The sequence below is a fragment of the Pleurodeles waltl genome, chromosome 8 (genome assembly GCF_031143425.1).
Source record: "Pleurodeles waltl isolate 20211129_DDA chromosome 8, aPleWal1.hap1.20221129, whole genome shotgun sequence".
In the NCBI taxonomy this organism is placed as follows: Eukaryota; Metazoa; Chordata; class Amphibia; order Caudata; family Salamandridae; genus Pleurodeles; species Pleurodeles waltl.
Window position 1 is genome coordinate 50,299,126 of NC_090447.1, and position 25,751 is coordinate 50,324,876.

General features: G+C 48.0%; 1 protein-coding gene across 1 annotated transcript in view; it reads left to right on the forward strand.

The window, feature by feature from the left end:
- The window catches only part of LOC138249695 (uncharacterized), an 87,090-nt gene extending 61,622 nt beyond the window's left edge, over positions 1-25,468 (forward strand). The window contains exon 2 of the mRNA XM_069203677.1: positions 21,665-25,468. Within this exon, the coding sequence (XP_069059778.1) occupies positions 21,750-25,214 (3,465 nt within the window). The 5' untranslated portion in view covers positions 21,665-21,749 and the 3' untranslated portion in view covers positions 25,215-25,468. The remainder of the gene's footprint in view (positions 1-21,664) is intronic.
- Positions 25,469-25,751: the final 283 nt, after the last annotated feature.

A 25,751-nucleotide genomic window follows, 5' to 3' on the forward strand; every position in this document is an offset into this window, starting at 1 on the left:
GTGTGCTAAAACTGGTAACTTGTGACATGCTGGCTATCCCAATGTGACACCGCTGACACAGTGTTAGTCCAGCCAGGAGGTGCATCAAGATGTGACACCGCTGACACAGTGTTAGTCCAGCCAGGAGGTGCATCAAGATGTGACACCGCTGACACAGTGCTAGCCCAGTCAGGAGGTGCATCAAGATGTGACACCGCTGACACCATGTTACTCCAGCCAGGAGGTGCATCAAGCTGTGACACTGCTGACACCATGTTAGTCCAGCCAGGAGGTGCATCAAGATGTGACACTGCTGACACCATGTTAGTCCAGCCAGGAGGTGCATCAAGATGTGACACTGCTGACACCGTGTTACTCCAGCCAGGAGGTGCATCAAGATGTGACACCGCTGACACAGTGCTAGCCCAGTCAGGAGGTGCATCAAGATGTGACACTGCTGACACCATGTTAGTCCAGCCAGGAGGTGCATCAAGAAGTGACACTGCTGACACCATGTTAGTCCAGCCAGGAGGTGCATCAAGATGTGGCACTGCTGACACAGTGTTACTCCAGCCAGGAGGTGCATCAAGATGTGACACCGCTGACACCATGTTAGTCCAGCCAGGAGGTGCATCAAGATGTGACACCGCTGACACAGTGTTACTCCAGCCAGGAGGTGCATCAAGATGTGACACCGCTGACACCATGTTAGTCCCGCCAGGAGGTGCATCAAGATGTGACACCGCTGACACAGTGTAACTCCAGCCAGGAGGTGCATCAAGATGTGACACCCCTGACACAGTATTAGCCCAGCCAGGAGGTGCATCAAGATGTGACACTGCTGACACAGTGTAACTCCAGCCAGGAGGTGTATCAAGATGTGACACCGCTGACACCATGTTAGTCAGCCAGGAGGTGCATCAAGATGTGACACCGCTGACACCATGTTAGTCCAGCCAGGAGGTGCATCAAGATGTGACACTGCTGACACCATGTTAGTCCAGCCAGGAGGTGCATCAAGATGTGACACCGCTGACACAGTGTTACTCCAGCCAGGAGGTGCATCAAGATGTGACACCGCTGACTCAGTGTTAGCCCAGCCAGGAGGTGCATCAAGATGTGATACCGCGGTCCTAGTGTCAGCCCAGTCAGTCGGGGTGCATCAGTTCGTGATCCAGCTGACACAATGTCAGCCCTCTCAGGGGGTGCATGAATATGTGATACCGCTGACACAATGTCACCCCAGTTAGGGGGTGCATCAATGTGTGATCCCGCTGTCCTAGTGTCAGCCCAGTTAGGGGGTGCATCAATATGTGATATCACCGAGCGTTGGGCTAGTGCCCCCACACAATGTCGGCCCAGTCAGAGGGTGCACTGGATTTGAAGGGAAGCACACTTTTACAAAGTGCATAGACTGGCTTAGGCCTGGTCACTGGGATGGAAACAAGGCGGGTGTGGAAATACAGTGGAGGAAAAGCAAACAAAACTGGGACCAAAATGGCCCCACGGAATTGCCAAGAATTACAGACCCGAAAGCATGAGACATTCGACGTGACAAGTGACAGCTAAAACACGGAGGCGTGTAAAGCCGGCTCTTTGTGCTGAGGTGTGTGTAAAATGAGCGAGGGAAACAGAAAACACACAGCATTGAAGTCTCTGACTTCCGCTTCCTGTGAGGCTCACCCCCTAACTCTATCTGCACCGACTCAACAGACCACACAATGAAAGGTCAGGACCTACTCGTCTGTGGCCAAAACTTAACATTCCCTGAACCCTGACCCATCACGATCCAACTATAGGGTTCCAATAAATTAGGAACAAAATTCTAAGTCCAGCTCTGAAAAATCTGCGTTTTTACGTTTGTTACCACCTCGCTGCAGAGTCCACACCTCATGCCACAATGTGTGTGGGCACTTGACAGCCGTTTGTAAAATGCCATGGTTAGACTTGGCATGCACGTTAACACGAATAACACGTGAAATATGCGTGCTTTCATAACAAATTACCGTGTGATATATGTTGTGGCCCACGGGCCTGCTGAGAGCTTGTCCTCCCCCCTCGACCACCCACCCCTACTCCCCAGGACAGGGTTTGTAGGAGGGGGGTGTGGGGCGGTGGCTGCACAGAAATTGGGGCATCTTCCCTCCTCCACAGGAGTCTCCATTTATCTTTCAGAAAAGCCCAGGAAAGGAGGCCCTGCGCCTGTCTACATTCTAGCGCGCGCCTTGTAAAAGTCACAAACAAATAAATAATTCAGATATGCACGTTGATGTATGAATATATTAACCGAGCCCCAGAATTCGGAGACAGAGAAGGTGGGGAGAAGGGAGAGATCGGCGGGTCCAGAGGGGTTAGGGGGCTGCCCCCATCAATAATTGATGGCAGAACGTGCAGCTCGACCCTCCGTGGAGGCTGCTCCAGTTACTCACTCCCGTCCCCCACCTGAGGGGCTCCTGCCCTACTTTCGCGCCAGCGGCTGGCACAGCTGCCCCCGCACCTCACAATCACCCAAAGAGCTCATTCAAAATGGATGAAGTGTGGAAAGAACAGGCATCCGGTGTCGGCGCCATGGCAACGGTGGGATCTCAGCTCTCCTCTCCGGCTGTGGGTGCTGCTTGCTTACCACTGTCGGCCACCTCTAGGGCGTGCTGCCTTGTGTCCCGCCACCAGGGCCCCACCCCTGCACAGGTGGACCCCACATCCATGGATGGACCACCTCACCCACAGCCAGACCTCCTCATCCAGAGCTTGACCCCTTACACCCACAGCTGGCACCACACCCCCACACCTGGACCCATGATCAACAGCTGGACTCCCTCACCCACAGCTGGACTCCCTCATCCACAGCTGGACCCCACATCCATGGATGGACCCCCTCACCCACAACCAGACCTCCTCATCCAGAGCTTGACCCCTCACACCCACAGCTGCAACACACCTCCACACCTGGACCCCTGATCAGCTGGACCCCCTCACCCACAACCAGACCTCCTCCTCCCCGAGCTTGACCCCTCACACCCACAGCTGGCACCACACCTCCACACCTGGACCCCTGATCAGCTGGACTCCCTCACCCACAGCTGGACCCCCTTACCCTAGCTGGACTCCCATATCCACAGCAGGACACCCTCATCCACAAGTGGACTCCCACATCCATGGATGGACCACCTCACCCACAACCAGACCTCCTCATCCAGAGCTTGACCCCTTACACCCACAGCTGGCACCACACCCCCACACCTGGACCCATGATCAACAGCTGGACTCCCTCACCCACAGCAGGACACCCTCATCCACAAGTGGACTCCCACATCCATGGATGGACCACCTCACCCACAACCAGACCTCCTCATCCAGAGCTTGACCCCTTACACCCACAGCTGGCACCACACCTCCACACCTGGACCCCTGATCAGCTGGACTCCCTCACCCACAGCTGGACCCCCTTACCCTAGCTGGACACCCTCATCCACAGGCGGACTCCCACATCCATGGATGGACCACCTCACCCACAACCAGACCTCCTCATCCAGAGCTTGACCCCTTACACCCACAGCTGGCACCACACCTCCACACCTGGACCCCTGATCAGCTGGACTCCCTCACCCACAGCTGGACACCCTTACCCTAGCTGGACTCCCTTACCCACAGCTGGACACCCTCATCCACAGGTGGACTCCCACATCCATGGATGGACCACCTCACTCACAACCAGACCTCCTCATCCAGTGCTTGACCCCTCACACCCACAGCTGCACCACACCTGGACCCCTGATCAGCTGGACTCCCTCACCCACAGCTGGACACCCTTGCCCTAGCTGGACTCCCTTACCCACAGCTGGACACCTCATCCACAGGTGGACTCCCACATCCATGGATGGACCACCTCACCCACAACCAGACCTCATCATCCAGAGCTTGACCCCTTACACCAACAGCTAGCCCCACACCTCCACACCTGGACCCCTGATCAGCTGGACTCCCTCACCCACAGCTGGACCCCCTTACCCTAGCTGGACTCCCTTATCCACAGCTGGACACCCTCATCCAGAGGTGGACTCCCACACCCATGGATTGACCACCTCACCCATAACCAGACCTCCTCATCCAGAGCTTGACCCCTCACACCCACAGCTGCAACACACCTCCACACCTGGACCCCTAATCAGCTGGACACCCTCATCTGCAAATGGACTCCCACATCCATGGATGAACCACCTCACCCACAACTGGACCTCCTAATCCACAGCCTGACCCCCCCACACCCACAGCCGGCCTCATTCCTCCACAGCTAGACTCGCTCATCCACAGTTGGAGCCCTTCATCCACAGCTGGAACCCCACACCCACAGCTGGCCCCACAACTCCACAGCTGGGCCCCCTCATCTGCATCCACAGATGGAACCCCACAGTTGGACCCCTCCCTCCACATCAACAGATAGGCCTCCACACCCATAGCTAAACCCCTCATCGACAGCTGCACCCTCTCACCTACAGCTGGACCACCTACCAACAGCTGGGCCCCTCATCCACAGCTTGAACCCTTAACCCACAGTTGGACCCCCTCACCCACAGTTGGACTCCCTCGCCCACAGTTGCACCCCCACATTTACAAATGGAACACCTCATCCACAGTCCATGGTCCCATGCAAGATTCTGTAATGTAGATCCACAGTACAAGAACTGGTAACATGGATCTGGTACGTCAGCTTGCATGGCACCACAGCACTATGGTAGGGAAGCTTGCTCCCAAACCATGGATCAAAAAAAAACGAATGGACTGCTGGATTCAGCTGTGCACAGCGGGGATTGGCCCCCCACAAAGGATTGGTTGCATGCAGGGCCGGGCCATCGACTAGGTTTTGCAGCCAGTGCCTTCTGTGTATACATCCAAAGGCCATTTGCAGAGGCGGTTGGTCGCTCATGGAGGGTTTGGTGCAGCGCCTGGTGGACCTTAGCCATTAACAGAGATGAGGTCCCACAAAAATCCATTTTAGAATATGATAAAAAAGCACATAAATTCACAGGAAAAGCTAAAGGTTAAAGTTACATTATGGTTAGGTTTGGTAATAAGACCTTAACATATGTTAAAATAACTCCAGAAAAAAATTAAAATGCCATTATGGTTACAAAACCAAACCTTAAACTAGTGAAATTCAGCAATTATAGTTCAGTGAACTAACTATCACTTGTGCCCCATCATGCACTGCTTATGACCTCACATATTCCAACACTCATGACATGTTAAATGATATCACTGATGATATCAAACATGATACTATTATTCACATTACTCCATAAACCCATACATCCTTTAAAAAAACGAACATTGGTGGTAAAGGGCCTACAGTCATATTCAGCATAAAATTACTGTGTACATGTGTGGTGCATATAATGTACATAGTGTACAATCTATGGCCAAGTGTGGCTGTGCATGGCAAATATGGGCCTTTATTTTTTCTATTTGGCAATAAATGCATGGGTGCTAACAGCATGAAGCTCTAACTAACCGTTATTCTGATCACATGATAAACAAATCAACAGTGCACCAAACATCTGGGGCCGTATTACACAAGTGCCCCGGGAGTGCAACGGGCACTTGCGTCTGCTTTGTGTGTCCTCTGGGCAATTTGTTATTACAGAAGGGGCTGCAAATGCTTGTGCAGCCCTTTTGTACTACAGATAGTGCTGGAACACATATAGCCCCAGTGCAATCATTAGAGGGCGTTACCTCATTTGCATGGGGGTGTGGCCCCCATGCAAATAAGGGAATCTCTTTATCTCTGTGTCTGCACTGTATTACTGACACTGGCGCAGAAGCCAACATGCCTTTAGGAGGTGCATTGAAAGTGTGCCACAAAAAGGTGGCGCACTTTCAGCGCGCCTTCTAAATGTAGCCCCCTAAAGGGATTGAAAGGGGGTCCCCCGAGACATCCCGTTGTATGCGGGTGCAGTCACTCACTGCACCCGCCTGAAAGGGGATCTCCAATCCCTATAAAAAGTGTAGCTGGGCTGCCGCCTGCACAGAGAATCACAGAGCAGCTTTTAAACAGCTGCTCCGTACTTCTCTTGAATGCGCTACCCTGGCGGCAGCGCAAGTTTGGGGCTACCCCAAGGGCAGTGCATTCCTCCTGATAGGGTGCATTTTCTATGTTTGCACCTGGCGCACCTGCTTTAAGATGCGCCGTGGCGCAAACATGGAAATCCCGCCTTATCTGTAATAGAGGTCCTGGTTCATTAAGAAAAAGGAGGTTATTCTGCTCCTGAAAGACCTTCAATTGCAGTTTTTATTTAATAACATTGCTATAGTTTATTTCAAGTGAATTTAAAAACTCTCCTTGCATTCTTCCAGGGCCCTTGTGGTGCAGTGTTCCCATTTTAACCCTAGGTGGTGCTACAGCTTTATTTTGGTGGCTTCTGCAGTGTCCAAAGCGTCTGCGTCAAGAGGAGTCCCCTATGTGTCAGCTCCTTAGCATCAGCCCCCAGGCCTGCTATTCCTTTAGTCTAGCATTATGGGCACTGGACAGGACACTAGTGTAGAAAGTGGTGCTGTAATAATTGTCACAGTAGGAGTGATGACATCAAGGTTGTGTAACTTAAGTGGGAGAAATTGTGAAAAATCCAAGCGTTCCACAAAGAACAAGTGCAGCAAATGAGTTGCCCTATTCAGCAGGAGGGTGGTAAAGATCTGGCACACGGTCACAAATATATTACTGAAGCATGGTGTGAGACCACAGCGTCATTTACAGAGAGCACATTTTCCATTGAAATGGCCACAATATTTGCACTGGTATACAATTGTATTTTGTACGTTTGCGCTGCTTTTGCATCAAAAAATGATGCAAATGCGGCACTAAAAAAGTATAAATATGGGCCTGAGTTCCTTTATAAGGTTGTGGAACGCTGAGGACTTGCAATATTCTTATTGTGTAAGTCGGGGATACTTTAGCCCATATAATACATGGTCAGACTATAACCTTTCCTACAATCCACTTAAAACCTTAGGGGCATAGTTACACCCTGTTTGCGCTGAATTAGTGTAATTTTTTTACGCTAATTCAGTGTAAACCCAATGCCATATTTATATTTTGACGCTAGACCCATCTAGTGTCAAAGTATTGGTGATAACGTCATTTTTCGGATGCGTGAAACCTCCTTGCGTCAATGAGATGCAGGGTAGGTGTTCCCATCCAAAAAATTACTCAAACACCCTAGCGCCATATTTAACCACCCGGGCAAAAAAGACGCATGGGTGGGAGGCGGGCCCAAAAAATGACGTTAACACCGATTTGCGTCAAAATTTAACACCTGGTTCAGGGCAGGAGTTAAAATGAGGCAAACACACCACTACTTAAGGAAAACACACAGAAGCAACATTACAACCCACAGGAGAAGACGGAGGTAATACTGATACATCTTGCAAGACGGCGCAGAGGACAGCAACAACTCCAGCAATCACTAGCACGACAACGCGGCCCACAAAGGCAATGCAGAAGGGAGGAGAGGGTCTTCAGAACCAGGACAAGCCTCCTTGGCCTCAGGGACTTGGACATAATTCGGATTTATAGACTCAACCTGCAAGCCATACTACATCTGCTGCACCACATTGAGCCACAAATTGCAGCCAGCCTGCACACCCCACACAACATACCACTTATTACAAAGCTGCTTGCTGTCCTGCACATTCTGGCAAGTGGCTCATTCCAAACAACAGGTGCACTGGTTTCTGGTGTTTCACAGCCGTCGTTCTCTGCATTCCTGCCAAAGGTGTTAGACGCCATCATCTCCCTGACACCCGCCACATCAGATTCCCTGATACCCAGCAAAAGCAGCAGGAGAGCAAACAGGGGTTCTATCAAATCCATGGCTTCCCGCATGTGCTAGGTACAATTGACTGCACCCATGTCCGGCTCGTATCACCTGCAGCAACAGAGCCCCTATACCAGAATCACAATCACACGCATTCCATTAATGTTCAGGCCATAGTGGACGACCGCGGATTATTCATAAACATTTTGGCCAAGTATCCTGAGAGTGTCCATGACCCCTACATATTCCGGCACAGTACGATCAATGAACAATTCCAGGATGGACAATTTGGAAATGGCCTATTTGTGGGTAAGTCTATAAATCTAGTAATGTACACACAAAACCCCAACCCTGTCGGACACACAAGACATACACCACTACAGTGACATATGGCCAGGATTACACACATGTGCATGTGATAACACATATGCACCGTGCCGTAGTACAGCATAATCAGTGCACAACACTAACACATACACTCACATGTACGTAACACACCCACAACTTGACAGGCACACCACAGGAAGGACAGGTACAGACATGTACCCTTAGAAAACGGCAGAACTACACAGACCACCACAAGTGTCCTAAGGTTGCCTACTATGTACACATCACACACACTACACTAAACAAACAATAGCACAGACATGTCAAAGGCATACACCATGCCCATGTCATGTAACTTCCAAATAGGCACAGATGTCTCAAGTCATGCCGTGCAAATCACTGTCAGAACAAATATCAAACCCCACACAACTTGTGCCTATATCAACTGCATCTCATCAACACATACCTAACTTATCTGTAGTGTGCACAGACATCTGCCTGACGCATTGGCTCACACACATAGGAATACAAGATCAATGCCCATCACATACCATGTGCCAGATGTGTGAGAAGTGGATCCACAGTTACTGTAATGCAACCTCACATGCAACACTCACTGACTCACAATACCATCATGGGGGTCATTACGACCTCGGCGGTCTTGCAAAAAGACCGCCAAGGCCGCGGGAGACAGAATACCGCCATTGCCGGCGGTATTCCTGGCTCCCTATTATGACATTTCCGCTGGGCCAGCAGACGGTAACAGTGTTACCGTCCGCTGGCCCAGCGGAAATGTCACATCAACATTGCTGCCGGCTCGTAATAGAGCCGGCGGCAATGCTGATGTGCAGCGGGTGCAGTAGCACCAGTCGCGCATTTCACTGCCCGAAATTCGGGCAGTGAAATGCGCGACGGGGCTATGCCTGGGGGCTCCTGCACTGCCCATGCCAAGTGCATGGGCAGTGCAGGGGCCCCAAGGGGCACCCCAAGTCCCCTTTCCGGCAGCCTTTCAATGGTGGTGTTTACCGCCACGGACAGGCTGGCGGTCGGGGACTCATAATCCCCAGGGCAGCGGTGCTTGCCCTGGGGATTATGAGCTTGCACCGCTGCCCTGGGGATTATGACCGCCAGGCGGAATCCTGGCGGGATATTGGAGGGGCCGGCGGTATGGCCGTGGCAATTCCGCCACGGTCATAATTGCTGGCGGAACACCGCCAGCCTGTTGGCGGTGTTACCGCCAACTTACCGCCGGCCGCCAGGGTCGTAATGACCCCCCATGTCTGTACCTGATACAATAAATGGCCTAACAGGGTGCAGAGGCACAGTAAGACAGTGCAGATCATGGATGTCACAGTGGGACCCAGTAGGAGACAACAGGGCATCACTGACCTCACATGCACAGTGCCAAGGGCCACATTTGCTAACTAGCTGAGCTACATCCCATAGCGTGCACTGTGCATGTGTCGACAGTAGAAATGCACATTAATGTTTTGGAAGATAGGAGAGACACTGCTAGTGGTGTTGATCATCCTGTGACAATGGGATACAAACCATTGGACACCTCATGGCTGACACAAACATTAGCTGCCACTCAGCAACACTAAGGGAACAATGTAATAGCCCAGAGTTCCATAGTCATGGCCTGCACTGTATGTACATCTTGGCAGATGACCATTTCATCATTACTTGAAGCCACGTTGTAAATTGGCCACCTTCCCATGCTGTATGTATCGTGGAAGGGGTGTGCAATGTTTCTCGCTGCAGGTCTGTCACCACAAGATACATTGCATGATGATGCAGACTCACATGTAGCTGCTCCCTCCAACCTGAGGAAGTGCCAACAACAAATACCACCCCAGGGGTGCAGTATGCAGGTTGCAAAAAGAAAGTAGACTGTGCTATTAACTCAGATGAATGTGGCACAAATGCATGCTGCACACGGCTGCACACAGAAAGAGCCAATTGGCCATCAAAAAAGCATATGTCCAGGGCGGTGTACTGTCCTGCACAGATACATCCACCTCCACCAGGCAGATAGCCTGGTGTAGTGTAGGTAGCGTTGGTGCACGGCTACACATGAGCAACTGGTGCAAGGGACAACAAAGGGTTGCCAAGTAACATGTCACACAAGGTGCATTCTTGCATAGTTGAAATGTTGCAGGACACATCAGCCAATTTAGGGAACATGTAGTGCATTCACACTAACCAATTTCACAGGCCCTAAGTGTCACACCTCATCTACAATGACACATGTCAAAAGGGATGGGATATCCAGGCACTGTAGTGCTACCATTTTGCCACCACATCTGACCCCATTGTGTTGTTAGGACGTGTCCTGTCCCCTCTAGTGATAGCACACTGATACAAAGGTGCACTACACAACGCATGGTACATACAGAATGACTATCAGTGTGGAATCCAAATCAAGTGTTCTAGGTCCTTGACCCAAACACAGAATTGTCATGTCCAACAACCTAGTGCTGAGGAAAGATCACAAAAGGTTAGGAACTCACACCAAAACACAAATACATACAAGCCACAACCAGCTCCTAATATCAACTGCCATGCTATATGACTTACATGTTGCTAGCCCTAACAACAAATTACTCCTGTAATCTTTTGCAGTGGATCTGGGTTATGGCATACAGCCATGGATAATGACCCCATTTCACAACCCAAGCACAGCATCAGAGCTTGCATATAATGAGGGACATCGGAGGACACGGACCATTGTGGAAAGGACATTTGGCATCCTGAAGTCCAGATTCAGGTGCCTGGGCATCACAGTAGGCACCCTCCTCTATGCCCACAAATGGTCTGCAAGATCATATTGACTTGTGCTATCCTGCACAACATATGTGTACAGATGAATGTACCATTATATGAGCAGGCCGATGACATGCTAGAGGAGGAGGATGGTGGAGAAGAAAGAGAGGGGGAAGACCACAACACAGCTTCTGGGATACGCCACAGACTGAACATTGTACAGAACTTCTTCACATAATCATCACATAACTCACCTTGTACATTTTGTCAATAAACATCTCACTTATTCACACAATCCGGCTTTGGTGTCTTCAATCTCTTAAACATATACTTTAGGATTATGAGTCTAACCTCAGGGAGCATGTCACAAACACTAATCTGAGGAGTACTGTAGCAACATCACATGTGAAGCGTAGGAGTGAACTGCTACCATCACACACATCACAATTAGCCCCATCACTTGAATGTAACAACTGAAGGACACGGTTTATGGACCACAACATATTAATTACATCCACGGTGTCAACTTGTATAACAATAGCGCATCACAAACAACAACATGTCGAAAAATAGGCTAAATAAGGGTCCCACACATGAGGCAGTGGATGTCAAAATATGGTGAGACTGTAATGTTTGAACAGACCACTAACACAACTCAGTGTGAGAGTTGCAATGGCTGCATGGAGCATGTGTGACAAGGTGGGGACATCATTGGTGACAATGCTCAACATGATTAGCCCAGGTATGACAAGCAATGGACAATATGGAGCATGTGCAGTACATCCCTGGAAATCGCTCCTGCAACTGCCATGGCGCCCAATCCTGTCACAGGGTACACATGACCTCACACTTTGCACGGACATGTCTATGGAATGCACATCAGAATGGATGAGAACATATGCAGCTAGGGCTCAGGTCCACCACAAAGTAATTGTAATCACAAAGTAAAATGTTATGATTTCCAACTGTCTATTGTGTTCAATACATGATATGGTTAGAATGTAGGCAGAATGTGTCAATCACAGCATGTAGCAAAGATGTACACGTCAGACATATGTGTCGTCCACACACATATGTATGTATGAAATGTGATGCTCTGTAAGACAACTACATACAGCACATAAGTGAACACAATTCACAATCACATACCATGACTCTTGCATAGTACTGACTGCCATACATATGTGGATACACTGTTGTCACCCATACAAAAATATGCATGATGCGTATACATCTGCATGCTGTTGATTCTGTAACACACACATTGGTTTAACACACCAATCACACAAAAATCACATTGTGCAATGAACTACCACATATGGCCATACACAAAATGCCATACTGCAGCCCCGCACATACAATATGTATGTTGATACAGGGTGCAAACATTAAGAAATGTCAAAAAAACGCAATCAGGAATTGAGTAAAAAAAAATGATGCAAATGCGTAGAAAATATCCGCAAACACAAAGTACATGAGCCATGGGCCCTTAGCGTATTTTGCACCTTCGCACTCATCACAATGCTGATTTACTGTTAATTCGACGCATAAGGGTAATGCATCAATATAAATAGACGCACGTAAGTAATGCATCAGAAATACTCACACAAATATTAGGGGCCATATTTATACTTTTTGAAGCAAAACTGCGCTAACGCAGTTTTGCGCCAAAAGAATTAGCACCGGCTAACGCCATTCTGAAGCGCCATGCGGGCGCCGTATTTATTCAATGACGTTAGCCGGCGTTAGCCGCCGGTGCTGTCTGGTGTGCGTTAAAAAAAACGACGTACACCAGGCAGCGCCGGCGTAGGGGGAAAATGGCGTATGGGCGTCCACAAATGGTGCAAGTCAGGCTGAGGCAAAAAAGTCGCCTCAACCCGATTTGCGCCATTTTTTTACGACGCCCAACCCCCATTGAAATGACTCCTGTCTTAGCAAAGACAGGAGTCATGCCCCCTTGCCCAATGGCCATGCCCAGGGGACTACAGTCCCCTGGGCATGGTCATTGGGCATAGTGGCATGTAGGGGGGCACAAATCAGGCCCCCCTATGCCACAATTTTTTTTTTTTTAAATACTTACCTGAACTTACCTTAATGTCCCTGGGGTGGGTCCCTCCATCCTTGGGTGTCCTCCTGGGGTGGGCAAGGGTGGCAGGGGGTGTCCCTGGGGGCAGGGGAGGGCACCTCTGGGCTTATTCTGAGCCCACAGGTCCCTTAACGCCTGCCCTGACCCAGGCGCTAAAATCTGGCGCTAATGCAGGTTTTTTAGACCCGCCCACTCCCCGGCGTCATTTTTGCCCGGGAGTATAAATACGACGCATATGCATCGGAGACATTTTTTAAGACGGGAACGCCTACCTTGCATATCATTAACGCAAGGAAGGTGTTCAGGCAAAAAAATGACGCTAACTCCATGAACTTTGGCGCTAGACGCGTCTAACGCCAAAGTATAAATATGGAGTTAGTTTTGCGTCGAATTTGCGTCGAAAAAAACGACGCAAATTCGGCGCAAACGGAGTATAAATATGCCCCTAGATGTGTCACAAAAATACATGCATAACAGAAAACATGATGCAAGGGCACAGGAAGTGACGTAATAGGAAATCCTGTTTACAGCCATGGTATAGTGGCTGAACTTTCACCTTCTCTTTACAATCTGTGCCTCTTTTGGCTGCCTGGTTGTGTTTTGGAGTTGGTGGTGTCTTCTTGCTCTTTATTGTATCTCGTGGTGTCCCTCCCGTTGTGTTTTCTGTTGTATTTGATTGCTATTAGTCCCAGTGTCTGTGAATTTGTGTGTCTAGTGTATTTTACCTTGTACCTATGCCGTGTGGTGTCTGTCTGGGTTAGTTCAATAGGTGGGTTAGTTGGATTAGTGAATTTTTGGGTGTTAAGTTTCCTTTCATTATTTCTGTTTCTTAATACTACATTTTACATTTTTTCAACCTTTGCCCCAGTGCAATGTCTGGCAGGGGGAGGCAGACCAGAATGGGGGAGGAGGAGCTGGGAGGCTTTATTTGGCTGGTAACCCACTACGTCCCATTGATGCTAGAGATTTGTGGCCGTGTAATCCAGGGCTACCGTACAGAGGCGAGGTGGCTGCGGTGGGGCAAGGTGCACCAACACCTGAAGAAGGAGTGCCACAGCAGTCGCAACGACCATCAGCTGAAGCATCGCTGGGCTTATCTGGTGGCCAGGGAGCAGGATCTTCTGGACCATCTTGGTTGGAGATTGGTGGCCCTGTTGGTGAGTACATCATTGGCTAACTTATTACTGTTCACTGCACTTGAATGACAGAAGCAGATGTGTTGGTGTGCTGCATGCAATGCTTGTGGACTGGTTACATGCAAGCAGAATGAAGTGTCACTGTGCCACTATAGACATGGGCTTCACATATCCTACCATTTTACCAATGTAAGTCAGATGTTAGAAGAGTCATGCACATCCATCACTGAGTCACACATTTCAGGGTTCACTGCAACATCTGTGCCCCAGCATTGTGGCGTGTATGATAAGCCAAGACACTGCCAGCATACCATTTGTAAGTGGATTGGGATAACAAAGTACGACAATCCATTTATGGTGCAATAATGTCAGATTTTCACATACATCACCCCTGCCATTATGTGTACAAAGGGTGCATGCCGGCCTTAGGGGGCACGGGCAATGGGCCATTTGATGCCATCACCCAAATGTGACACATCAGTCATGGATTACTCAATGCATGGAAATTGCAGACTAACTATTTAGCCGCTTTTCTTCCACAAAGTGCCTCTGTGTGCCTTACAGGACACGCCGGAATACCTGAATCAGTTGTCTTCCAGAGCACAAGGGTAGTGTCATTTATCTGTCACCCAACTCCCCCTCATTTCATGGAGTTCCATCTTCTACAGATTGGCCACACATGGTTGTTGCAGGGTGTAGCACTACATGAGTCTCAGACCCAGTGTAAGAGTGCAGATGTATGTCTCTCATTCACCAGAGTGTCAGTCTCATTGTTACTATGCAGTGGTGTGTCTGTTGCACTGTCCACAACCTGGATAATTACCTCACTCCTCTGAAATAGTATATACTGCCATATGTTGTCTACTAGTAGTGACAGTGATGTGATACTAACCATGGTTTTCCATCCATATATTTCAGGTGGACCTGCCCCCTACACCATAGGCGAAGTGGCAAAATTTGAAGACCCAGATGTATCCAGTAAGTGTCATTTTGTCTGCCCTGTGTAGTGTTGAAATGTTTTGTGTGAGTGAGTCGTGCGTTTTGCACCCAATGCTAGAAGTGATGAGCTGTAAAATGATCAGAAATCAAAGTAGGCTGGGTAGTGACACTGTGTCACATTTAAGTGGTTCCCCAGGCACATGCAGAGTCATATCCTGTGAGGCCTCTGGTGCTCAATGGCCAGCATTGTGTAAACAAGGTGATGACAAGCCACATGTAGCTATATATGTGAATTAGATGTTCACCGTTGTGTATATAATGGCACTGGAACACACAGTCATTCCCACAACACAGTGATGCACCATTTTGTAGACAAATTGGTGTGTCCCTGTATTGTAATGTACATGTAGGATTGTGTGCACATTTGTACCGCAGCATGGTGCCACTAATTTAGTAGTCCACTTACGTGACACTTACATAGAAGTAATAGGCGTGCATGCAGGTCAAGTCCAATCATGCGCTGGCATGGTTATAGGTGTGTGAGGAATGGTATTGGCTGATCAGGCATTGATGGGTGTCTACACCTGGACACATGAATGTAGAAGTGATAGACCTATGGATACCAGCTTCATTTTTGTCATCACCTAACTTATGGTCCACTCCCTAACTCCATGTATGAGTGGGCATGCATTGGTTGATGACCTGGACAGTTGAGATGTTGATCTGCATGGCTATACCCCCTGAGGCACAGGGGGTGGGAACAACAAATTTGTAGGTAGATGTGATGCTCACAGTGTAGGTGACAGTCATATTGATCAGGCTTGCATGTGTACCTATCAGCACTGACCCTTTATGGTTACCAACTGCATCCCATCCTCCCAATAAGTATAGCTGCAACATCCCTGTGGTAGGCAGCCACGTCTGCCATGAGGGAGACCATTTCCCAGTGCATGTAGTCCTTATTGTCCTCAGGTACACTGCTGCCAGTTTGGGAGGGCAGTTGTTGAGGCCTCTCCCTCATGGCAGCAGCTATGTCCCTCAGAAACTCCTGGACTCCACGCATTGGGGAGTGTGTGCGTCGGTCGGCTGTAGTCTGTTCTGTTGCTGTGACCATGCACGTCCGCATCCTCTCAAGGCTGGCTGCCATCATTTGCATCCCTACCCGCACCTCCTTGGCCAGCTCACACTGGACTCCTACCACTGCCCCCTCAAAGCTGATGCCCCGGTCGGAGTCCTCTGCTGTGTCGGTGCTGGCAGGGTGTACTATTGGGGTGCTAAGTGGGGCCTGTAGTACTATTTCAATACTCCTCCTTGCGACTGGAGGTGGGGTCTGCAGGTTCAAAGGACTTCTTGGAGGGTCTCTTGGCTGATAGTTGCCAGCTGGTCATCCAGGTCATCAGGGTACTCCAGGACAGGCAGATCCGCAGGAGAGCCATCACCCTCTGCAATGAGATGGTGTAAAATCAGTCTATCTGTGTTGTGGCAGGTGACAAGTCACGTCACTGACTTGCTATTTGAGGCTCATTGTCATAATAGGCCCATGTTGATGTAAATGTGGTGCAGCACAGTGCTGTGCAAAAGTAATCAGTGCCACACTGCTTCACTTTGGTGACACAAGGATGCACCATATGTAAGTGAATACGGGACACCCCTGTGTTGTCCCCCATGCTGGGGCAAGATTCAGCTGTCAGCGTCATCGCAGGCATTCTTGCACCATCATGCAAGGATGTATGGGTTGAGGGGTGTGACTGTTTATGTGCGTGAAGGTGTCCCTTTCTCCATATTAAGAATCACCAATGGCACTTTGGCACTTCTGTGTGAGCTGTAGAATGCAGCACTCTCAGAAGAGCCAAATCGTCATTTACAAATGATTGTTTATGTGCATGAAGGAACACCTTCATGCTCATAAACAATCATTTCTGGCATTTTGCTCTTCCAATGCATGCTGCAGAATGCAGCACACATTGGAAAATCAGAAATGAAGGAGGTATTAATATATTCCTCCTCGTTGCACCCTGCTAATGCCACCCAGGGGGCTGGCGTAATAGGTTTGGCACTACCTCAACTTCACAATATTCCACTTATCTGAGGCAGCATCTAAATTTAATGTGTGTTGCTGTGGCACACCGACGGCAACACCCATTGCACCACCTTCCACGCACAGTCATGATCAGGAGGCTACATATTTACAAGGTGACATAATGCCACAAAAAGTGGCTTGACGCTACCTTGTCAATACAGCGCAGTGCTTAGCGTCACAGGAGCATCACTGAAAGTGACGCTCCAGTGGTGCTAGGGGCCTATGAAGCACTCATTAGTTCCAAAGGATTGTTCCAGTATATCATAGCTGCAGTCTAGAGCCCTATGCCCACCTGCATGTCACATGAATGGAAGCCCAGTTGCCATTATTGGCTGCGTCAAATCTTCTAAGTGTGTTGTCTATCGTTATTGTGTCTTAATGCCCTCTTATCTTGTTCTACCATCCCTTTGCATCAATTTGCATGGTGAGGCCTTGCAAAGTGTGTTGCTGTGCTCATGCCACAGCACCACACATGGCAATTTTCACCTGTCCCAGTCTTACATGTTACACATACGCCCATGCTGTGCTGAGACCTTGCACCACTCCATGGATGGCATAGTCACCACACTGTGCTCTTGTTGCCATTGATGTCTCCTCATGTTGTCAACCTTGTTTGTGTGCTACTTTACATAGCACTCATGGACCTGGCAGAGTACTGTTTCAACTCCTGTCTGTGTATGTTGTTTGCCTTACTAAACACCTCTGTCCTCCCCCTCCAAGCAGCTCTCCTTGCACTATGATACATGAGTGCAGCATGGTGACAGTACAGCTCATGTGACAAAAGCACAGGGTTGAACCCAGGGATGGGCAATATGTGTATGAAATGTCTGCTGTGTACCTTATTCTGTATGTGACAGTCCCTGATGGTAAATGTGTCTATGGACATTGCCAATTCACACTGAGGTCAGGGCTTGAGGCAAGTTCATATTTCATGTGCATCAGTCCAAGGGGCACCTGACTGCCACTGTGTAATTGTTCACCCCCCTACAGCACAGGTGGTAGTGGCAACTGTTGTCAAGGTGTAATGCCCCATGGGCCAATGGCTTGTTACCAGCAGCTTACAGACTGGCTCTGGCATCTGCTCTGTGACACCAGACCAGTGATACCTTCAACACTACCCTCCAGGTATGTTTCCACATTTCCTCCAGTCTTTGCATGGCAGTGTAACCCCCATGAAATGGTTGTTGGTGAAGTGGTGTGGTGTGCCCATGGGGGCCCCTGTACAGCCCATGCATTTGGCATGGGCAGTGCAGGGTGTCCCATACCTTGGCCCTTTCCCCTTTCCACTGCCTGATTTGCAGGGCTGAGTGCACCGTGTCCTGTTACACCCAATGCAGGCCAAGACTGGCACTGACTCTATTTGATCCATCTATAATGTCTAGTGTGTGCCCCACAGATCTACCATGTGCAGACATATTACCAGCCACCATCCCAACGTGTGACTCATACTGCCAAGTGCAATGGGTACACTGCACTGGCAGTCTTACCAACACTGGGCTTGCCCATGAACCATCCCCTGCCTGTTGATGTGGGGTTAACCGCCATTATGTGACCCCATGTGTTGTATGTGTATGTTTATTTCCCCATTCCCTTGTGTCTGACATGGTTGTGTCCAAATAGCTGTTGGCTCAGCCTGTGACTGTTGGGACCTACTGTTTGCTATCTGTGGTACATATTTTGTGTATTGGCACATTTCAGTTCAGCATCAATATGTGTGGTTGAACACAACTTCAGTTTAATTGGTCTGGGTAGTGGCATGTTACCAATGATTCCAGTCCAGCCTGCTATTCTGCCAGCACCTATTGAGTTAATTGTTCCATGCAGCTAGGGGACACCCTGACTGCGTGATGTAGGGGTAGATGCCTCATGTGGATGCGTTGTCTAAGTGTGGTGGTGCTATCGGCACATGCCTGGGTACTGTTGGGACAATTGCAATGGCTAGTGTGCTGTGAGATGCAGCACACATGCATTTGGGCAATGAGTCAAGGCTCTTACAAAATTTTACAGCAAGGGACACCACTATGTAGTAGCCCCAGGAATGGTGTTGACTGACTACCTGGTCTCTCAGGTCTTGGTCGTGTTAGTGGCGTTGATGTGACTACATGCAAGGGATTTAGTGGTAACACAACCAGTGGGATAGCGATTATACATGCCATCCATCCCATGTGCTGCATTTGTACATGTGGGTATTTAGGCCTGGTTTTCTTAATATGTCCAGGTTGTGTATGTGTCAATGGTGCATGGCACTCCCAAGGCGTAGGTATATGGGTAAGCTTACGTTGGCATGGTGCAACTTGCTTAATGTGCACTCTATCCCTCTGTGCTCCTTTGATATACATTGTGTGAGTCCTATGTGCCTCCCCCTTCTTGGACTTGACATTTAAGCATATATTTCCCCCATGCAACTTACCCTGCATTTGAAGTGTTTCCTGGTATTCTTCCCTGTCCTGTTCTTGCATCCCTGTGACGCTTTCCTCTGGTATGGCCCCTGCAACCATCTCCTCCATCTCATCCATGTCCTCTTGCAGTGCTGCCTTCCTGTTCCGTGCCATTTTTTCCTTGGTCCGTCTCTTGCAGTCATGCCATTTTTTCTTGTACTCAGTCACAGTTCTCCTGACCTCTGCCACACTCTTGATCTTACCTATTATCTGCTGCCAGATTGCCTCTTTACTTCCAATTGGCAATTTAGAGGTGACGAAGAATTGATTTTGATGCTCCGTCACCTCTCTCACCAGTATTTCATGCTCCTCTGCGCTGAAGCAACACTTCCTCTTTTTTTTCTCCATCCCCTGGGTCTTGTCTGTGTCCTGCTGGCTGGTTCCTGGTTGAAATGGGTCTCCCTGGGGTCTCTCCTGGCTTCAGGGATCCATTTTGGGGCTCCTTTGCACTGTTTGCTCTGTTAGCGTCTGTTTTTGACGATATTGCGGGCAGAAATCGTGCATTTCTGTTTTGCGTCGTGTTTACATGTCGTAAACCGGATTAGAGTAACTTTTCCTCCGTTAACTTAATTATGACAATGCCCAATGGTTAACATCGGACTAAAGCCCATATTTACACTTTTTTAGTACCACATTTGCATAATTTATTGACGCAAAAGCGGTGCAAACTTACAAAATACAATTGTATTGTATAAAAATGCGGTGCTAAAAAAGTATAAATATGGGCCTAAGTCCACATAGGTGACCTTCCAGTCAGGGAGAGGGGCTGTGAGACAACAAAGGTGACCATGCATACAGGGTGAGGGGCATTGAGGTTACCAGACTCAGGAAAGGCTTTGAGTTCATGGACGTGACTGTGAGGTTAGAGGGAGGGGCTGTGAGGTCAACAGACTCAGTACAGGCTGTAAGTCCATGAAGGTGACCACAAGGTCAGGAGAGGTGTTGTCAGTCCACAGAATTGACCAGGAGGTCAGGGCAGGGACTGTGAGGCCAAGAGTAGGGACAGGCTTAAAGTGTAAGAAGATGACCATGAGATCATTGGGAAGTGACCATGCGGTCAGGGCTAGGGCGTGAGGTCAATGAGGATGATCTACATCATTTAGAAAATGGTGGAGTTACAGTACTTATGTATTACTTTGCTGTATGCTATATTACCCAGAGGTGGTTGCCACTGGGTAGTTATAGTTAGGTCAGCATTTTGAATGCCTTTTTTGTTTTGCTTATAACTTTGGCTTCATTTTACGAATCTTCACAAAATATTACAAAAAGGTGCTCTTTTTAGGCTAGTTCATGCATGAAAACTTTCAGGGTGATCTATCAAGTGGGGGCCAAGAAAAACTGGCGGTCCCAAAATGCAAAATCCCCATGCATTTTTTACAGATTTTGTCAGAAGTGTTTTTACAAAATTTTGTCAGAAGTGTAAAATCTTTCAGTATTTCTTGAGAAATTAAGGTTACAAAATAATTGTATTACAAGCTAAATTTAAACTACATAGATGGTTAAAACTGCTTTTCTCATGCTAAATGTTCAAAATTACATTGAACGTCAACCTAAAACCTTCCTACAAAGAATCTAGATTTGTTAAAATGTTGTTTCTTCCCCTCTTGTGTCCCAGTAATTTCTTCTTTCCATTCTCTAGTACCTCTTCAAGCAACAATTCCATGGTTGGCTCTTTACCCTCAGTGCATCCCAAGGATGTTGGCATCCAGGCCCCTGTAACTAGGTTAGATGCTATGCTTTCAAGAGGTGGCTGAGAGGCCCTTCCATATTTTACTTTTTTAGAAACTAACAGCTGCTATTAGCTTCTATCCAATCATGCTGCATTTCAACCTGTAAAGTGGTGATTTAGAGATCTAGAATTGTCCACTTTTGTGGCCCCTCATTCACCATTCTGCCTCGTGACCACTCTAGTGCAGTGAATGAATCTGTCCACTTCAGACCTCTCAGAGCACCTTAGGAGAAGCATAGTGCACCCTACTTTTGTTTGCTATACTTTTAAGATGCTGTTCATTTGGTTTAATTGATATGTAGAAATACAAGTGAAAAATTAAATGTATGTCTAATTAAAAATAAGAGTGACTCACTGTTTCCTTCTTCCTTCATAGAGTTGAAAATGATGGGATGTAACCTTTGGACATGAGCCGAAAAGGAAACCATCTTACCACAACAAAATTCAACTGAAGCTGAGAGATGGACTCGGCGATGGATGATTTTGCTGCTTTGTTGGGGAGCCTTAGCAGGACCTGCCAGGAGCTGGAAGAAATCAAGCAGGAGCAGGCCAAAGACCACCAAAGGATCTCCAAGTCTTTCGAGCGGGCCTTGCTGGGTATCCTGCACCAAGAGCAGAGTATCATGAAGCAGGTGGAGCAAGAGCACGGGCAGCTCAGGGCAAAACTCACATCCCTCCAGAGAGTTAATGAGCAGGCTCTCCAAGATGGAGTCTCTGAAATCAACAGCATGGTTGAACAAATCTCCAAGGTCTCGTCTCAGCTTCAGGCCATGAACAGCACTAAGTGCAATGTGGTCACCATGCAGGAGATCCAGGAGAAGGTTGCAGAGATATTTGATCGGAAAAAGAGCATCATTATCCGGCTGAAGAATGTTCAGTTCTCCCCCTGCCAGCTCCAGACCCCAGCGCTCGGTGAGGTTCACTATGAGGAACAGACCTTTGGCTTTTCCATCCCATATTTTGAGGGACAGGGATCTACATTTCTTAATGGCTCTGAAACATCAAACACACAACTCTTGAGTGAGGAACAACCACCATGGGATGTCACTTCGTCTGATTCTGGATCAACAGACAATAGTGGTATCTCTAGTCGAAAGAAGAGTCTCGAAGTAAGAGAAAGAAATATTGGTGAGCCCAAAAGAAAGAGCAGCAGACACCAACCTATCCAGAAGAGGTTGAGTAAGGAGAACACCATGGTAAGAGGAGAGCAGACCTTTGTCTTATCGCCCACAGCCAGCCTGGTTTCTGATTCTGAAACCAAGGCGTCAGGTCCAAGGACTGTGAACAAAATTAGGATTTCCGATTCTGACAGCAGCTCTTCTGTGCCCGAGTCAAATGAAAAAGCAGCACATGCCAGTGGAGCAGATCCAACGTTTCTGAGACGCAAGCCTTCAAAAGAAGACAGAACTATACACAACCGCGGACTGCCAATCCCTAGACGTGTTAGTGAAGAACCTGTTCTAACAAAGGCATCGCAAAGTGCAGGAAGGGGTGTTTCAACACATCCATCAGGACGACAAACTCAACAAAGAGATGCCCCAATTATGATTGAACAATCACACACCACTAAAAGTGCTTCATTATTTCCAAACAATCAGTCGCATTCCTCGATGAATGTCCTGAAAGATGTTATTGTGGGTAATGCCCAGTCTCACATGAAAGAACATCCAAATGGGACTAGGGTATCTAACCAGAATGTGATAGGCTCCCAGTTCTCTAACTGTCTGAATGGAAAACCACCTCAGTGTCTTGAAAACACTAACATTCATCTGTCATCCTCTAACTATTCTAAGGCTTCAAAGAGGGATCAGGACGAATGTGACTCTGAGACAAGACAATTCAGAAACGGAGAATCCACTGCACATATCACTAAGCAACAAGCTCAAACCAACAGGATGCAACCTCTCCCCATCACCGAAGAGAACCAAGATGGCAAAACCATGCATGGGATGCCACTGGGTTTGGCCCTAGTGCCTAACCAAGACTCAGTATTCCGGGCAACTACGGCCTTTGTGTATGAAGACGATTCTGATAACTCTGATGATGCACCAGATGGAAAAACTTTGAAGAACAGCGAGAAAGACCCCAAGGCCTGTAGAGTAGTCGCTATCCGGGCCAGCCGGGTACCATCAGCCAAAAAAGTTAGTAGCATTGAACAGTTGTCTAAATGGAATTCTATGGAGTTGATCAGTAATGTGGAACTATCCTCTCCAGTAGAGGAGCTTGCCTATGATTCAACTGCAAGTCCCATCGCACTGTCAGACTCCATCAGTTTCCAGGCCAACCTGCTTGGTCAAAACTATGCAGATCTGCTGTCTCAGAAGAAAACAACTCTTCTTGCACAACCAGAGCAAACAAAACCCTCAGAGAGATCCAGTACGCATGCACTTGACCAAGATTTTGCTGATGCAGAAAGGTCACCATCTCCAACAGAGAGCATTAAGTCATCCTACACATTCATCCTTGACTCGCCCAGAGAAGACAGTTCTCAAAATTCAAGCTCTCGGGCGAGCAGACTCTCCTTCTCAGAGAGGAAACGGTTACCTCCAACGCCCAATCAAAGGGCAACAGGGGGACGACCAGTCATTGCTTCTTGCACAGAACCTAAAAAGGATAGGACCCCACCACAAAACTCTAGAAAGAAGCAGATGGACAGAGCTCTTTCTGATGTTGCAAACAGTCAACATCCTGGTGCTTCTGTGGTCATCACTAAAAGAGACCACTATGCAAATTTTAACAGAGGGTCTCAAAGCAAATCACGGGACATTTCTCAGTGCAGAGTAAAGAAATCGGTGGGGAGGTCCAGTTCTATGCCGGTTATAGATGGGCTACCCAAATCAAAGATAGAATCATCAAATGCCTTTTGCTCGAAGTCTGTCAATGACAGGAGGGACTCCGTTTCCAGCAGCTCAAGCAGTAAGACATATTCAAGACCTTGCAGCAGAGCAACGGCATCAAGGGCTGTCAAATCCGCAATTAGCAAAGGCAAAGCTTCTCAGTATGGGAGATCGAGAACCCCATCTTCAGAGAATGTTCAGCGGCCCTTCCAAAGAATGAGAGGCCTCAGCAAAAGTGAGTCCAACCTCACTGGCTACCCTCTAGAGGAAGATGAAGGCCCTTACTTTAATAAGCTGATTGGGCAGTTTAGCAAGTATGGCTCTGGACGAGGAGAGTTGAATCTCCCCCATGGACTACACACAACGCTGATGGGTGCCCTGTATGTGGTTGATTACGGCAACAGGAGAGTGCAGGTGATGGATTGGAAAGGTTGCATAATGCAGCAAATCACCTTAGAAGCCAAGAACTACTTTGATATAGCAGTCAACAATAAAGGCCTGGTGGCACTGACCAACTCTTCAGACAGGACTGTGGAAGTATACAGCAAGCATGGGAAACTCTTGCAGGTCTTCTCGAAGAACCTAAATACACCTCGTGGCATCACCTCTAATTTTCGGGATGAGTTTATTATTGCAGACACAAAGTTGGGCACCCTTTCTGCCTTGACTCTAGATCTGACCACTGGGAGAACTGTAGAAAGTACCATTGTGCCAGGGTTCAACAAGCCCTATCTCGTCAGTGCTAACAGCCAAGGGTTGTTGGCTGTTTCCGAACGAGGCTTTGATGGGGGCTGCTGCGTGAAAGTCTTAAATGATGACTGGCAAGTCTTACGGGTACTGGGCCTAAAAGGTGGGATTGGCCCTGTGCTTTTCAACCCCTGGGGGGTGTGCATTGACAATCAAGGGGACATTCTAGTGGCAGACTGGGGACAGACTCACTCAGTTGTCCACTATCCCATACAAGGATCTCCGACGGCGGTGGTGACAGATGGACTCAGCAGCCCAAGAGGGATCGCCGTCTTGCAGGACCACTACGTGCTAGTAGCGGACAGTATGCACAACTGCATCAAAGTGTTCCAGTATAAATGAAAAAAACATATCTGCAGAGGAGCCTAACAAGATAGCTGGTGTGTGATTAGAAGCTATTTCACAGCTCTTCTTGCAAACAATTTTTAGAACAATATTAGAAGTCACTTCTATGTGTGAGCTGGTGTTTATCTTTACATTTATTTATTCAACCACTTTGCCTACAGTCCCTGATTTGAATTTAAAAAATAGCACCATATCAAACTGGGGAATGATTGTCTCAACTGGGTTGGATTAAAGTAATATGTAATACTCGATTCTATAAGGTGCATCTATTGGATTCAATTAGGTGGATCAAAGTAATATTTAATATTGGATTCTACAAGGGATTCTATAAGGTGCATCTATTACATTCTGCCAGGTGGGTCCAAGTAATAAGTAATATTGAATTTTATAAGATGCACCTATTAGATTCTATCAGATGGATAAAAGTAATATGTAATACTAGCTTCTATAAGGTGCATCTATAAGATTCTATTAGATCAATCCAAGTAGTATGTGATATTAAAGTCTATTAGGTGCATTGCTTACAGAGATGTT